This window comes from Euprymna scolopes, chromosome 46, assembly GCF_053919585.1.
Source record: "Euprymna scolopes isolate OS-2025 chromosome 46, ASM5391958v1, whole genome shotgun sequence".
Classification (NCBI taxonomy): domain Eukaryota; kingdom Metazoa; phylum Mollusca; class Cephalopoda; order Sepiida; family Sepiolidae; genus Euprymna; species Euprymna scolopes.
In genome coordinates this window covers 96,078,581-96,096,327 of record NC_136527.1, presented here as the reverse complement: position 1 = coordinate 96,096,327, position 17,747 = coordinate 96,078,581, and the positions used below count along the sequence as shown (strand labels likewise).

Here is a 17,747-nt window from a genome sequence, read left to right as displayed (position 1 = left end):
GATATTTGTCGGGCGAAGGATGGATTTCATATGAGACAAATTTGTGAATTTTTGTTCTGTCTGTCGAAAGTTTTTAGCAGACACACAAACATACATACATACACACATACATACATACATACATTTTCGCTTTTATATATATATTTGATTTATGAAAGTATGATAGGTTATGAAAAGGAAGGGTTGTAAAGAGATAACTTCGAATTTGGGAGTATCAAAACTAAAGCAAAATATGATGAAAGTAAAAATAAAATAGATAAACCCCATAATTTATTATACCATATCTGTTCACACTGAAACACTTATCACAATATTCTGTGGATCTATATTAAAAAACCTTGTTAAACTTTGAGACATATTTCCATTCTATGGAGGTCAGGCGCGAACGAACACCCCATAATTTTATTATACCATATTTCTTCAAACTGAAACATAATTATCAAAGTATACTTACGCAGATAGATATGAAAAGTCTTTATTAAAGTTTGTGCCTATTTCCATTCTATGGAGGCCAGGCGCGAACACAGACCCCACAATTTTATTATACCATCCCTATTAAAGTTAAAACATACTTATCAAAGTATTATTATGTACATCTATATCAAAAACACTTGTAAACGTTTGTTTTAAATTTTTTAAATTGTTTTTATTTCTATACTTTGTGGACCAGGCGCGTACGTAGACCCCACCATTTTAATGAATCATCATTATGCCAGATCAAACATACCCATTCCTGTGTCTCGATACATTTTCTATCATTATACGTCATCAGTTTTCTGTAGTAGTCAACCATATAGCAGCCTATTCGTGACCAGACACAACACAGACGTTCAGCTTTATATATATATATATATATATATATATATATATATATATATAACTACTTCATTTACTCACATAAAATTAATATACGAAAGTGTAAATTTATGCGTAAACTTGAAGTATTTACTTCGAAAGTGCTCAATACGTAGGTAAAGCTAGTTAGTAATTTATAAAATAATATGGCGATTAAGCTACACTGAATATTCCACGTTTTATTCACTCTATTATGGGGTGTTCGTATTGTATTCATAAGAATTAGTATTTAATGCAAAAATGACTATAAATTTAATCATATATAACCATCAATTTGGCGTCCTGGATATGACCTTAAACTATATCCAGTGGTGAGGCCCCAACTTGCGGGCTTTGGGGAGTGTGGAGCCACCCTTTAATTGTCATTGCTCCCAGGTCCACTCTGACCCGGAGTGGTAGTACCTGTTAGGGTCCCAACTATGGGTTAAATAGAAACCGACTTGAAAACAACAAAAATATTCTATTAATTTTTTTTTTCTTCAAAATCTTTGGATTCGGCATTAAATAACCTGATAAGGGTTGATATGCCGTAAAATAAAAACAACCAACCAACCATCAATTTGGTATAAGGCACTCATTCTAAGTTAACGGTCTATATATAACGGTTATAAGGGAATTCAGTTTTTCTATTTAGATGTCCTTTTGGTAGCCATGTCCACGTGCTTTCATTAATCCCATCTTTTATCATCTTTATTTATCTTCCCATTTTTCTTTCCTCGTCTTCCCTGTTTTCTGTGTTGTTCATTTTGTCAGTGTCTCTTGCTGCAGTAATTATTCTTTCAGTGTTCTGCATTACGTATTTTTCTCATTCTTTTTTTTTTCGTGCCATTCGCACAGTCGTCTATACAAACAAGTCCTTTTCCCCCGTCTTTCCTTTTCACATAGAGTATTGTGCATGGTCATAGGTTTTCTCGTTTTCTGGTCGGGATGCCCCAGTTCTTCTTTGGTCAAACCTATAGACAATCTGGAGTAGTGACACTGCCCATGAGTTGATAGTATGAAATGAGCTTGTGTCTTTAGGTATAAAAATAATTGAATATATATATATATATATATATATATATATATATATATATATATAAGACACTGATACAATTCAGATGAAAATCTTGATAGATATTACTTGAAGCGTACTCTTCCGAATATCCTCACCAGGATTATTTTGCTATCTTTGGTATTTTGATAACTACACTATTGATTCCGAGGTCCATTGCACACTTAATTCAATGCTCGAATTCTATTACTCACTGGGATAATTACAATGGAATGGTATATCCACCCAATTTCGGATATACTTTGTCAACACCGGGAAAGCATCTGGACCAAAGCAAATAACACAATCAACGCAACAACGAACAAGACTGCCCGGTATACTTTTCGAAATATCAAGAAGGAGCAGTACGCTTTCGCTATATGGGAATATCACTTTCTCCCATGGGCCTATTTTCTGCCCACCCGGATTTATAACCCCGAATGACATTGGACTCCTTCCGATAATGGACTACCCAGGTTGTATCAACTTCTCTTTTCGTATAATTTTCTCCATATAACTATCCACAACCACTCAAAAAACTAATGAAAAGCAAAATAGCGTCCATTCGCAGCTGAACATTTTCTTAACTACATTTCATTTCCTCTGATGAGCCATTGTTGAAAATCCATGGATTAAGGAAATTAAAATAACCCTTCTATATATTCCTTTTATCAAGCAATAAATTCTTAAATCGAATATATGTGTCTATATTTCAGAATTTAAAACTTATACACACACACATATATATATTATTAAAAGCAAATATTTTTCGATTTATTTAGTTATTTATTTGCTTTCCACTGAGCAAATTAGGCACAATGCCGTTTTTTAATGTGGAGAGTGAGGGGCGGGGAACCAGCTCCTCTGAGAGGGAACTGGATAGATGACAATTGGTATGAAGGGGTCCCCTTACATTGACCCAAATTGATTGCTACAAGAGCAACGGTCTTATATGTGGGGTTACCCCCACATATGGTCTTCGATTGTAGTCTCTGGTGGAACGGATACTACACTTTGAAAACAGAAAAAAAATCTTGGCCCGAAAGCCAAGAAGAAAAAAGGCTCGCCTTTTTTTTTGTTTATTTAAAAAGAAAATGCAAATTTAACCTACTTAAACGTATAAACGTACATTGTGCATGCGTTCAAGTAACACGTTTATTCGACTTATGCAAGTTAAGATCCATTTAAAAAAAAAAATTGATTCCTTAGCAGCTATTTTTACCGGCAGAAAAACAAATCGAATTTGTTCCAAAGGCCCAAATGCCTTACATATCAAGTTTCAAATCTGTAGACCAAATATTTAAAGAGGAGTTTGGTAGAGACCGTACCTAATAAGACAAACACTTAATGTAACAGCGTCCATTCGCAGCTGAACATTTTGCTAACTGCATTTCATTTCCTCGGATGAGCCATTGTTGAAAATCCATGGATTAAGGAAATTAAAATAACCCCTTCTATATATTCCTTTTGTCAAGCAATAAATTCTTAAATCGAATATATGTCTCTATATGTTGTTTTTTCAGACTTTAAAATTAAACCACTAAATTTATATATATATATATGTATATATATATAATAGTTTACATATATATATATATATAATAGTTTACATATATATACACATAATAGTTTACATATATGTACATATAATAGTTTACACACACACACATATATATATATATATAGATATAATAGTTTACATATATATATAATAGTTTACGTATATATATATAATAGTTTACACACACACACGCTTACATATATATATGTGTGTGTGTGTGTGTAAATTGTTTTTGGGAGTCTTCAGTTAAACAATACATTTGATTATAAATTTCAACTTACAGTTTTAATTTTTTCTCTCTCATATATATATACATACATATATATATATATATAATTATTTTTTACTATAATAATTATATATATATGCATACATATAATTATTTTTTACTATAATAATTATATATATATACATACATATATAATTATTTTTTACTATAATTATATATATACATACATATATATATAATTATTTTTTACTATAATAATTATATATAGATGCATAGATAATCGTATAACAATTGGATCACTGTCTGACTGACGTAAATGAACATTTAAAATTAAAATGTTTAAATTCAACATTATTTCACGCGGTTAATGGTAGCCGAACCGATACGGTCTTCGCTAATCGAGCCAGAGATGTCTCGTGTTGCGGGGTTCGAATCGTTCGACTGGTGTTAATCGTGACACCCTGCACTGAAGATTCCTGAAAGGATGAAACACTAGTGTCTGTAGGTATTTAATTATTATAGTAAAAAAAATAATTATGACAGCCCCTTTAAGAAATTCGTTTCTTATCGTTGAGCACTTTCAGTTGAATTAAAGTCGGTCAATTTAGCTCTTATGCATAGATCATCGTATAACGATTGGGTCACTGTTGACTGACGTAAATTAACATTTAAAATTAAAATGATTAAATTCAACGTTATTTCAGGCGGTTAATGGTAGCCAAATTGATACAGTCTTCGCTAATCGAGCCAGAGATCTCGTGTTGCGGGGTTCGAATCGTTCGACTGGTGTTAATCGTGACACCCTGCACTGAAGATTCCTGAAAGGATGAAACACTAGTGTCTGTAGGTATTTAATTATTATAGTAAAAAAAATAATTATGACAGCCCCTTTAAGAAATTCGTTTCTTATCGTTGAGCACTTTCAGTTGAATTAAAGTCGGTCAATTTAGCTCTTATGCATAGATCATCGTATAACGATTGGGTCACTGTTGACTGACGTAAATTAACATTTAAAATTAAAATGATTAAATTCAACGTTATTTCAGGCGGTTAATGGTAGCCAAATTGATACAGTCTTCGCTAATCGAGCCAGAGATCTCGTGTTGCGGGGTTCGAATCGTTCGACTGTTGTTAATCGTGACACCCCACACTGAAGATTTCCGAAAGGATGAAACACTAGTGTCTGTAGGTACTTAATTATTATAGTAAAAAAATAATTATATATATATATATATATATATGTGTGTGTGTGTGTGTGTGTGTGTGTGTGTGAAAATATATGTTCTTATAAAATATACCAATCCTTATTTAAGAAGCTCAATGTCTTTTTTTGATTTTTTTACATAGGCATCACCACTTATCAAGGCCAAGAGGCCACTCGATGATAAGGGCTAAAGAGTGTACAGTAGAAATTGGACAATATAGTGACCGTTAGTAATGGAGATTCGGTGAATTTGTTAACTTATATGGAACGGCTCATCAAGAACTTGTTTACGTTAGACTTGAAGACAACCATATTGTGGTCAGCTGGAAAGCAGAAAAACGGAAGACAATTCCATAGGCGTGCAGTTCTAAGAAAGAATCTATGCTCATGGAATCTACGTTTAGGTTTAGGCACAGATAAAGAGTGGGAGAAACTAGTGATAGTGTTTGCTGCTAGATGGGTGTTTCTTGTGAAAGTTTGGCGAGGTAGAACCATAGTATGGAGCTCAGCCGAGCACCTTTCATGAAAATAACGATAAAACAGAGACAAACTCGCAACATCTTTTCTGTGAGAAAGAGGTTGCAGGAAAGAGAAAACGACATCCCCCAGAAGGCTACAAAGTCTATTTTGAACTCTATCAAGGCAGAATAAGTCCTTTCTAGCAGCTCCTGCCCAGATGTGGCAGCAGTACTCCATCCTTGGACGTATCTGGCTCTTATATAGATAGAGAATTGCATCAGCACTGAGATATCTACTGAATCGATAGAAGGATACCACCATTTTTCTAGCGGCCTTGGCAATGGATTTAATGTATGTTCCATTTAAGATCAGGAGTAAAGGTCAAACCCAGAAGCTTGTCAAAACATGAGGCCTCCCGAAGGCGAGAGCCATTCAATTCAATTGGTGCCAGATGGTGATCAGAGCGTTGATGATGTAAAGATAAAAGCTTCGTTTTAGATGCATTAAAAGTAACAAGCCACCTCTTTCCCCATTGTACTATTTGCTCAAGATCAGAGGAGAGAGAGAATCAGAGAGAACTTGGTCGTTTACGGTCTTAGATGTGCTATCATAGATAGTAGTGTCATCAGCATAAATGTCTACAAATGATGTAAGGATGTGATTTGGAAGATCATTAATATAGATCAGGAAGAGAGTTGGGCCCAGGATGGACCCCTGAGGGACTCCAGCATTAATATTAAGAGCTTCTGATTTCTGCCCATCAACCACTACTCTTATGAACCTATCAGAGAGAAATGATTTAATAATTGAGAAGACATTTCCAGCTATGCCGTACCTGGAGATCTTGTGAAGTAAACCTTTATGCCATACCCTATCAAAGGCCTTTGATATGTCAAGAGCAATTGCCCTAGGAATGTAGCCTCTATCGAGAGATTCGCTAATCCTATGGGATATAACTATAAGCACATCTGCTGTAGATCTAGCAGAATGGAAACCATATTGCATGTCACTAAATGGTTATTTTTGCTGACATGCTTGATTACCTCTCTATTTAATACAGATTCCAGCAACTCACCCAAGAGGTGTCGCAAAGTATAGACAAACAAAATTATATAGAAATCAGTTAGTTACAACTTTTCAGGAAGTTTTATAAAAATCTAAGGCATCAATTTTTTTTAATAAGCACAAAACTGTCAATTTTAGCCATTTTAATCCGAAAGGCACCTCTAGTGGGGGGAGGAGGGCCACTGGAGTTTTTTTTTCGGAAAATCTGTAAAACGTATTGTTTTACTGTGTACGTTTTCAGCGTCCCAATTTTTTTTTTTTTTGCGTTTAAATTATCCAAATAAACAATTGTTAATACTTTCTGCATTCTTTTTTACATCGTTCATTTCCGCATTACATGTGATTTCGAATTGCGTTTAAGTTATTTAAACGCAATTTTCTTACAAATAAATCTACTTTAATCCGTTGATAAAGTCATAAGAGCATTTTACAACGGCGATTTACTCACTTCATGTTCATAGAAAAACTATTTTCTTTACGTCACAAGTGTCACGCACATACATTAATTCCATAGCTAATATAACATACAGACCCAACGAGTCACGGGTAGTCTAGTATATATATGTTGTTTGTTTTGGTTTTAGCGATATGTTTTGAATGAATTCAATTATTTACAAAAGCGCATTTTTACCTAAATGCGAGCTGGGAATAATTTTCCCTTTAACCAATTTGGTACCCCCACATGGGGAGCGGTATATATATTATTTTTAAAATGTAATAATTTACTGACACGTGTTTCGTCTTCTACGACTCATCAGAGTGGCTGAATATAGCGAGATTCGAAATTGGGACCCCACGGTAATGAGCCTAAACCCCTTACCTCTGACCCATCTCGCGAACTGTTTGGATATATCGCGATTTACTTAAATGTTGTTTGTTTTGGTTTTAGCGATATGTTTTGAATGGATTCAATTATTTACGAAAGCGCATTTTACCTAAATGCGAGTTAGGAATAATTTTCCCTTTAACCTATATATATATACACACACACACACACACACACACACACACACACACACACACACATATATATATATATATATATATATATATATATATATATATATATATTGATTTTTTTTCTTTTGCGTCGTGAGGTTCCAGGTCGCCTGATGAAGTCTCTTTGACTGAAACAGATGGCTATTTGTAGCGACCATATGTAACTGTTTACCCCTAATAAAAGAAATATATATATATATATATATATATATATATATATATATATATATAATTGGGTGGTTATTTATGAACAACCGCAAAGCTAAAAGAATTACCTCACACCTCCCTACTAATGGCGGTTTAAACACGGGAAACCTCATCCCTGTCTTCCCCTCACCCCCGAAAAATCCTACTGCTGACATTCACAAAGTATACACCCAAATACTGCTAGGAACTGACGAATCAAATTAATTGACGCTCTGCAACCAACCAATCAGAAACCTTTTTCTTTAGCAACCTCGCATGTTTTCTTCGTGTCAACACGGGAAGAATTTTTTGCACTTTGGCTATGAAATTATAAAGTTCAGAACCTGTACAGAACAACTGTCTATTGAGAACTCATCATCGTCATAGGACTTGTATAGAACAACTGACTTTCTTTGGGCCGAGATCAAAGTGTAGTATCTGTTCCGGCAGATACTGCAAGCAAAGACCCTATGTGGGGGCGACCCCACAGATAAGACCTTGGTCAATGTAGGGGAAACCCTTCATACCAATTGTCACTATCCAGCTCCCCTACTCCCTGGGGAGCTGGTCCCCATTTCCCCTTCACTCCTCACTTTAAAAATCGGCATTGTGCCTAATTTGCTCGGTGGGGGAGCAAATAAATACTTCAAAGTGTAGTATCTGTTCTTCAGATGCTGCACTTCAATTTCTTGTTCTCTGTCAGCAGTGGAGAAGTCCTTCACAACTGAGACAATTTTTAATTTTTGTTCCATTTCTCCACGTTAAAAACGACCCTGGTGTCTAACTCTGTCCTCGTGGGGAGACATTGTAAATAGGAACTATCGGAAACTGTTTTGAAACTAAACATTGCTTCCAACTCAAGAATATATATATATATATATATATATATATTAGCTTGGCGGTTATTCATAAATAGGTAGAGGTGTTAAAAATGAAGTTATAATAGGCAGGCAGGCTCGAACCCGTAACGCGAAGGAGAAAAAAGGTTTTAAAAATGGGGCGTCTTGTCTCCATCGCCCGACTGGGAGTTCTGAACGTTAAAATGAAACGTAGTCAATCCAACTGTTACGATGATTTGTGATAAAGCGACGCAAAAACCGACCCCTCCTTGTAGAAAATTGGCGAGTGGATGGTGAAGGAACTAATGTTCTTGCCCAATTTTTCGATATTTGTCGTCTGGAGGGTCGAGCATCAACATAAGCTTTAGGCAGACATATAAACATACTTACATCAATACATTTAAACTTTGTGGACCAAGCGCGAACGAAGACCCCACAATTTTAATGAACCACCGTTCTGCCAGATCAAACATACCCATTCCTGTGTCTCGATGCATCTTCTATCATTATATGCAATAAACGTTTTAAAATCGTGACCAGACACACACACACATACACACACAGACATTCAGCTTTATATTATATATATATCCTATGATGAGAAGGAAACTATTTCTTCGAAACTCCGCGGATTAAGGACTATCCATTTATCTAGTGTTTCCTTTTCAGATTAAATATGTTTTTAACTCATTTCAAAGTGTTTTTTAACATGTTTTATTAACTGTTTGCTCATATTATATGCTCTATTTCCTATTTGGTTTTATCGAGCTTTTATATCTGGCTGAGATAATTTTATAAATATTAATTCTTTACTGTTTATAATTTACTTTAATTTTACCATCTTGGATCATTTTGGTAAATTCAATTGTAATTTTCATTATATATATATATATATATATATATATATATATATATATATATATATATATAATTGATTAGTTTTTTTTTTGGAAAAAGAATTCCAGCAGAGTGCCCAATTAAAAGGAAAATCCAAATTTTAAGAGCGTACTTATATTTTGTGTACAGAAAGTTGTTAGTTGAGACAGATCATTGGTACCGTCGGTTTCAAGCCCGATAATAAGGCCCGTTTATATATATTGGCTGAAGAGAGCTTGATAAGGATACCTTAAACTGGCCTTATTATCGGGCTTGAAACCGACGGTACCAATGATCTGTCTCAACTAACAACTTTCTGTACACAATATATATATATATATATATATATATATATATATATATATATATATATATATATTACTAAGGTGCCACTACTTATCAAGGCCCAAATGGCACTTGATCGAGTATGAATGTATTTCTACTTTTTTTAGGCTATTACGTGTGAACACCTAAAAAACTTGTCAGAAATAAAAGAAAAATTTCAGAATTTAGAGTGGGGGGGGTGTTCAATCTAACGTAAAAATGATTCCATTTATAGGCTGTTCTCACATTTTCGTGCAATCAACCAATTTATTTTTTATTTATTTTGTTTTTTGTTTGGAGCAGGTGTGAGGCTAGGTTTTAGGCGATTGTATTTTGTTCTACCGCCTTGTTACATGGATTTAGAGTTAGTGGCAAAAAAAATAAATAAATAAATAAAAGTTAACCACCTTTAAAAGGCAAGAATGGTCCGGAAATGGTGGATCATTTTAATATTAAATTTATATATGAAACTGATTCCCACTCTAAAAATCTATCTATCTATCTATCTATCTATGAACGTGAAAATATTGTGCGTGTATGCGTGCATGCTTGTGTGCGCGTGTGAGGACAATTTTTGTTATAAAAATCGCGTACCTGTAGAATCTCGCGGATATAGAATTGGATATATGACAAGAAAATAAAATAAATAATAAATGAATATAAATTAAATAATAAAATGCAAATATATTTATTCTGTACACCATCTCAACTCATATATAGCCAACTTCCCTACCTACATTATATACATGTGTGTGTACATATGTGTATACACACACCCACCCACTCCTATATATATATATATATATATATATATATATATATATATATATATATAGAGAGAGAGAGAGAGAGAGAGAGAGAGAGCATATGTTGACACAGAACGTAACGTATTCCATTCCTTTTTGTGCCTTTCTTGCACACATCTACCTGGTGCCCGTTCCCCATCACCCGCAACATCTCAACCACACCGAGTATCGCATTGCCGCCTCATTGACTCTGCATGCCTGAGTGTCATGCAAGCGTAGGGAAGTGCAGTCATTTGGAAAGCGTCCACTCACACCTACGCACTTTGCATCCAGCTGACAGGACAAATGACAGGAAAAATGACAGCAGTGAAAAATTGAATATATATATATATATATATATATATATATATATATATATATATATATATATATATATATATACTAGCATTTCAGCCCGGCGTTGCCCGGGTGTTTGGAGGTGTATGCTGAGCAAAAAAAAAAGAAGAGTAAATTTTTTTTAATTTGACCCCTATTATGACCCCTTAAAATTTATAGATTCGGGCTCAAATCACTTTATTAAGTTAGATCCAGGTTCAAGGAACCTATATCTAAAATTTCAAGTGTCTAGACCCAAAATTGTCGGAGGAGTTTGGTAGAGTTCTTAAAGGTCAAATCGTTGAAATTTGACCCCTTAACAGCCAAATTTCTGGCTGACACCCGTCACATCGATTTTCCCAAATCTCAGTACCCGGTATTTCAAATTTCGAGTCTATAGACTAAAAATTGACAGAGTTATTGCGTAGGGAAATGTACACAGACAGACAGACACACAGACACACAGACAGACAGACAGACAGACAGACACGTTCACTTTTATAGATATATAGATAGATAGATATAGATATGTATATATATATATATATATATATATATATATATATATATATATATATATATATGCTAGCCTGGATTCCCGGCATTACCCGGGTGTTTGGAGGTGTGTGTTGAGCAAAAAAAAAAAAAAAAAAGTGGTAGTAGGAAGACAGGTTCGAACTCGTACCGCGAAGGAGGAAAAGAACGGTAAAAAAAAAACGTGACGTCTTTGCTGTTACGATCACCGTCAAACCGGAAGTGACGTAGGTTTAAATTAAGGCTAGACAATGGAAAAGAGGGGATGGCTTTCGAAAATATCGACAAAAAAAGCGACCCCTGTGTCCAGTTGAGGGTGAAGAAATTAATCTTTTTAGCCTATTTTTCGATATTTGTCGCCTGAAGCTTCAAAACGATACTGATCTTGTGAAAATCTGTCGCCTCTGTCGAACGTTTTAGGCAGACATGCAAACAAACATACATACATTTATATATTTGTAGCTCAAATTTTCGATCCAAAACGATTAAAAAGCTTGCCCTATCTCTGAATATTCTTTATGTAAAATTTCAAATGTTTAGACCAGAAATTGTCTGAGTAATTTGGTAGAGACCGGAGAGGTCAATTTTTTAAACTTTGACCCCTATTATGACCGCTTACCATTTATTGTTTTGGGCTCAAATCAAGTTATTAAGTTAGATCCATGTCCAAGGAACCTATATCTAAAATTTCAAGTGTTTAGACACCAAATTGTCGGAGGAGTTTGGTAGAGTTCTCAAAGGTCAAATCGTTGAACTTTGATGCCTTAACAGCCAAATTTCTGGTCGAAAACGGATTACAAAGATTTCTCCAAATCTCAGTACCCTGCATATCAAATTTCGAGACTGTAGACTGAAAATTGACAGAGTTATTGCGTAGGAAAATGTACACACACAGACACACATAGACACGTTCACTTATATATATATATATATATATATATATATATATATATATATATATATATATATATATATATATATATATACTAGCATGGGTGCCCGGCGTTGCCCGGGTGTTTGGAGGTGTATGCTGAGCAAAAAAAAAAAAAAAAAAAAAAAAAAAAACGGTCAATTTTTTAAAATTTAACCCCTATTATGACCCTTAACATTTATTGTTTTTAGCTCAAATCAGGTTATTAAGTTAGATCCGTGCCAAGGAACCTATATCTAAAAAAAAGAGTAAATTTTTTTTAATTTGACCCCTATTATGACCCCTTAAAATTTATAGATTCGGGCTCAAATCACTTTATTAAGTTAGATCCAGGTTCAAGGAACCTATATCTAAAATTTCATGTGTTTAGACTCAAAATTGTCGGAGGAATTTGGTAGAGTTCTCAAAGGTCATATCGTTGATCTTTGACCTCTTAACAGCCAAATTTCTGGCCGAAAACTGACCCCAAAGATTTCTCCAAATCTCAGTACCCTGTATATCAAATTTCGAGACTGTAGACTAAAAATTGACAGAGTTATTGCGTAGGGAAATGTACACTGACACACAGACAGATAGACACACAGATACGTTCCCTTATATATATATATATATATATATATATATATATATATATATATATATATATGAAAGCCAAATCACAACGCAATATTACGAAAATAAATAAATATTTAACTTGCTTTAAATTAATAATTTAAATATATTTCGGAGTAAAACACCATCCTCAGTTTTTTGTACTTCTTTTTTTCTTTTTTTATTCTTCTTTCTCGGCATGTTATAAAGTTAGGGGAAAAATTCAGTTAGTAAAGATCCGCGCGTTGTTTCTCAGCGGTTGTATTTTGAAATGCTGATGAGCTGTGAAACAGTACTGTATTTGGATGACTATATATATATATATATATATATATATATATATATATATATATATATATATATATACTAGCAAAAGTACTCGTCGTTGACTGGGTTCCAAAACAGCATACAGAAAATAGACTCAGATTTATGTAAGTATGATAGGTTATGAAAAGGAAGGGTTGTAAAGAGATAGCTTCGAATGTGGGGGTATCAAAACCAAAGCAAGATATGATGAAAGTAAAAATAAAATAGATAAACCCCATAATTTATTATACCATACCTATTCAAACTGAAACACTTATCACAATATTCTGTGGGTCTATATTAAAAATCCTTGTTAAACTTTGTGACATATTTCCATTCTCTGGAGGTCAGGCGCGAACAAACACCCCATAATTTTATTATACCATATTTCTTCAATCTGAAACATAATTATCAAAGTATACTTATGCAGATAGATATGAAAAGTCTTTATTAAAGTTTGTGCCTATTTCCATTCTATGGAGGCCAGGCGCAAACGCAGACCCCACAATTTTATTACACCCTCCCTATTTAAGTTAAAACATACTTATCAAAGTATTATTATGTACATCTATATCAAAAACACTTGTAAACGTTTTTTTTTAATTTTAAAATTTTATATTTCCATACTTTGTGGACCAGGCGCGTACGCAGACCCCACATCTGAGTCTATTTTTAATTTTTAAGTTTTAATCGGTTAATACGCATGTCACGTTGATACGGTGATAACACCAACAGCTTTGAATACTGCAGCTTCGGTTTCGATTCCACTTGATTGCATCTAAATCCTCCTTTTTACTTATGAAATCACGACTCTATAATCTATCTATCTATCCATCTATTTATCTATATAATTATAAAACTCAAATGACCTTGTAACGATGTATGTAACCCACTTACCGGTTTACGACATCCGGTTGCGCATGCGTGCATAACCTGCGCACTGAAATATTAACGTTATTATTTCGAAATTATTATTTAACATTGGAAGAGTGGGGTTTAAAATAACTTAAACGTAATACAGAAATGAACGATGTAAAAAAAAGCAGATATATCAAAATTTGAATTTAACTACTTATAAATCAGTAACTGTAAATTTCTTTTCAAAAATAATCAATTATAATAAACAGAACGACTCATAGAAATCTATCTATATTCTTTTTTCATTTTAATATACTTTCATAGAAATGTTTCTGTTATGTCAAAAAAAACAAACTATTTTCTTTACGTCACAAGTGTCATGCTCATACATTAATTCCATTGCTAATATAACATATCATCGTCAATGAATGCATTGATACTTACGGGCTTTAAAGACGGACGATTAAGAGATATATCTACCTCACTTAAAAAAAAAACCCTAGTTCTATTTTTGGTGTCTTTAAACCACCACCCACTCATTTTGCTGATGAGGAGACTTTGTTTTATAAAATCAAATGATAAAATTATTGACCAAGACTTATTGTCTATCTCAATAAAAACATCGTTTCCGAAACGATCGTACAATTTATTGATTTTGTTTGCTCTTCCTTTTGAAACCGATTTTTAATTTTTTATTTTAATTATAAATTATCAATCGTTTTATCCCCCTCCCTCTCTCTCTCTCTCTCTCTCTCTCTCTCTCTCTCTCTCTCTCTCTCTCTCTCTATATATATATATATATATATATATATATATATATTTTGTGTACAGAAAGTTGTTAGTTGAGACAGGTCATTGGTACCGTCGGTTTCAAGCCCGATAATAAGGCCCGTTTAAGGTATCCTTATCGAATATTGGCTGAAGAGAGCTCGATAAGGATACCTTAAACGGGCCTTATTATCGGGCTTGAAACCGACGGTACCAATGACCTGTCTCAACTAACAACTTTCTGTACACAAAATATAAGTACGCTCTTAAAATTTGGATTTTCCTTTTAATTGAGCACTCTGCTGGAATTCTTTTTCCAAAAAAACTAATCATATATATATATATATATATATATATATATATATATATATATATATATATATAAATAAAAAAATAAAAAAAAATAAAAATTACAATAAGTTTACCAAGGTAATCAAAATAACATGTTTTATTAATCATTTGTTCATATATATATATATATATATATATATATATATATATATATACATACATATATACACGCGCGCGCACGCACACACACACACACACACATATATATAATACTATTGCGAGCTGTAATTAATGACTAAAATATATTCCGGTGAAAAATCTGTGTTTTTATTGAGGGGTTCATCAATATGAATAGCTCTGTTAATTATTGAGCACTGTTATATAAACCTGCTGGATATTCTGTGAATTATTATACTACGAATACATTCTGAACCTAAACTACCACTCGCTCCTTTACTGCTGAGCACTCTCTGACTCTGAATTATTGCTTACAACATTTTTCAGCATGAACACCTAAATGGAAAGACATACTTTTCGCCTGAAGAGGTCTTAGTTATTAATAACTACAGCTCGAAACATTGTCATGGCAGTGTAGCGAAGTACAGTTAGTGCGTGCGAATTCAACTTACCGCTTGTGTCACTTGCCCCCGGAGAACTCGAGGGACATTTTTCCGTGTCCTTTATAGAGGAGTCTGATAGATCACAGATCCTTTCTTCCGTTAAGTCACATGGGGGCACCCACAGTGAGTTCAAGGTTTCATTTTGGGGACATTCCCTCGGTATGACCTTTTTTTTTTGTCGACGAACCAAAAGGGATCGCGGCATTGTTCTTTTTTTTTTTTTTTTTTCTTATATATCCTTAAGTTTTCTTTCTTTTTTTTTCCTGATTTATTATTTTGCACGTAAGCATAGGAGAGAACTCCAAAGTTTCAAATTATGATAAATGTATAAATTATAAATAGTCTCGATCCAGGTTTGTAGAATTTCCACAGACACGTATTAAACAAACAAAAAAAAAAGTTAAAAAAAAAATTAAAATAAATAATAATAATAATTAAAAATCCAATGCCAACGTGGCTTTTGTTCCTTTATCGGTTTTAAGAGTTCGGTAATCAACTATTCACTGGTGTCGCTTGGATAGCATCGTAATCTGCAAAATAAAATAAAATAATCTATTATATATATAAATCTGTAATCCTGTCTGTTTGTTTGTTCACAATTTGATTAATATATACAAAACTTCCTGCTGAAAACGGTTATCTATATAAATTTTATTAACTGAGATTTTCTATATAAATAAATAGCATCACGATCAATATATATACACTATATTGAAGGCAATGTACATAATAGAACTAATCTAATTTGCATATTATATTAAAGAAAATCTTTTTAAATAATTCGCTCAATTAAAATTACTGATTATAGTAATGTAATTGATGTAATTGTTCTATTTAAGAGTATTATTTAAAGTTAATTTATTTAAATTATTTTAATTCAAGTTATTTTGTACTATTTGCTGAACTGGCACATTTTAAGTAATTTTCACTGATATTTCACTTCCGGTTATGAACGGATATAGTTTTTAACCAAATCGAGAGATATGGTGATAAAATGATTTGTTAAATAAAATAAAATAATATAATATAACAACAACAATAAGAGGTAAATGTAGTTTGCTTAAATCATTGTTTCATGTGTATATAAAAGTGAATTTATAGAAGGCAAAACAATGCAGATGGAATAATGGATTAACTCGAACTGAAACAATCTAATATATATATATATATATATATATATATATATATATATATATATATATATATATATATATATATATATATATTAGATATATACTAGCAAAAGTACCCGTAATTGACTGGGTTCAAAAAGAAGCCTACAGAAAATGGACTCTGATTTATGAAAGTATGATAGGTCATGAAAAGAAAGGGTTGTAAAGAGATAGCTTCGAATTTGGGGGTATCAAAACCAAAGCAAAATATGATGAAAGTAAAAATAAAATAGATAAATCCCATAATTTATTATACCATACCTGTTCACACTGAAACACTTATCACAATATTCTGTGGATCTATATTAAAAAACCTTGTTAAACTTTGTGACATATTTCCATTCTATGGAGGTCAGGCGCGAACGAACACCCCATAATTTTATTATACCATATTTCTTCAAACTGAAACATAATTATCAAAGTACGCAGGTAGATATGAAAAGTCTTTATTAAAGTTTGTGCATATTTCCATTCTATGGATGCCAGGCGCGAACGCAGACCCCAAAATTTTTATTATACCATCCCTATTTAAGTTAAAACATACTTATCAAAGTAGTCTTATGTACATCTATATCAAAAACACTTGTAAACGTTTTTTTAAAATTTTTAAATCTTTTATTTCCATACTTTGTGGACCAGGCGCGAACGCAGACCCCACAATTTTAATGAACCACCGTTCTGCCAGATCAAACATACCCATTCCTGTGTCTCGATACATCTTCTATCATTATATGTAATCAGTTTTTAAAAAAAAAATAGTCAAGCATATAGGAGCCGATTCGTGACCACACACACACACACACACACACACACACACACACACACACACACACACACACACACACACACACACACACACACACACACACACACACACATAGCTTTATATTATATATATTATTTTCACAAAATCAAGACAACAAAG

The 17,747-nt window shown here is 33.0% G+C and overlaps 1 protein-coding gene across 1 annotated transcript in view; it reads right to left on the bottom strand.

Annotated features, from left to right (window-relative positions):
* Positions 1-17,747, bottom strand: part of LOC145270735 (uncharacterized) — a 105,460-nt gene that overhangs the window by 33,289 nt on the left and 54,424 nt on the right. Inside the window, exon 2 of the mRNA XM_080126343.1 lies at positions 15,660-16,180. Coding sequence (XP_079982469.1) covers positions 15,660-15,855 — 196 coding nt within the window. The 5' untranslated portion in view covers positions 15,856-16,180. The remainder of the gene's footprint in view (positions 1-15,659; positions 16,181-17,747) is intronic.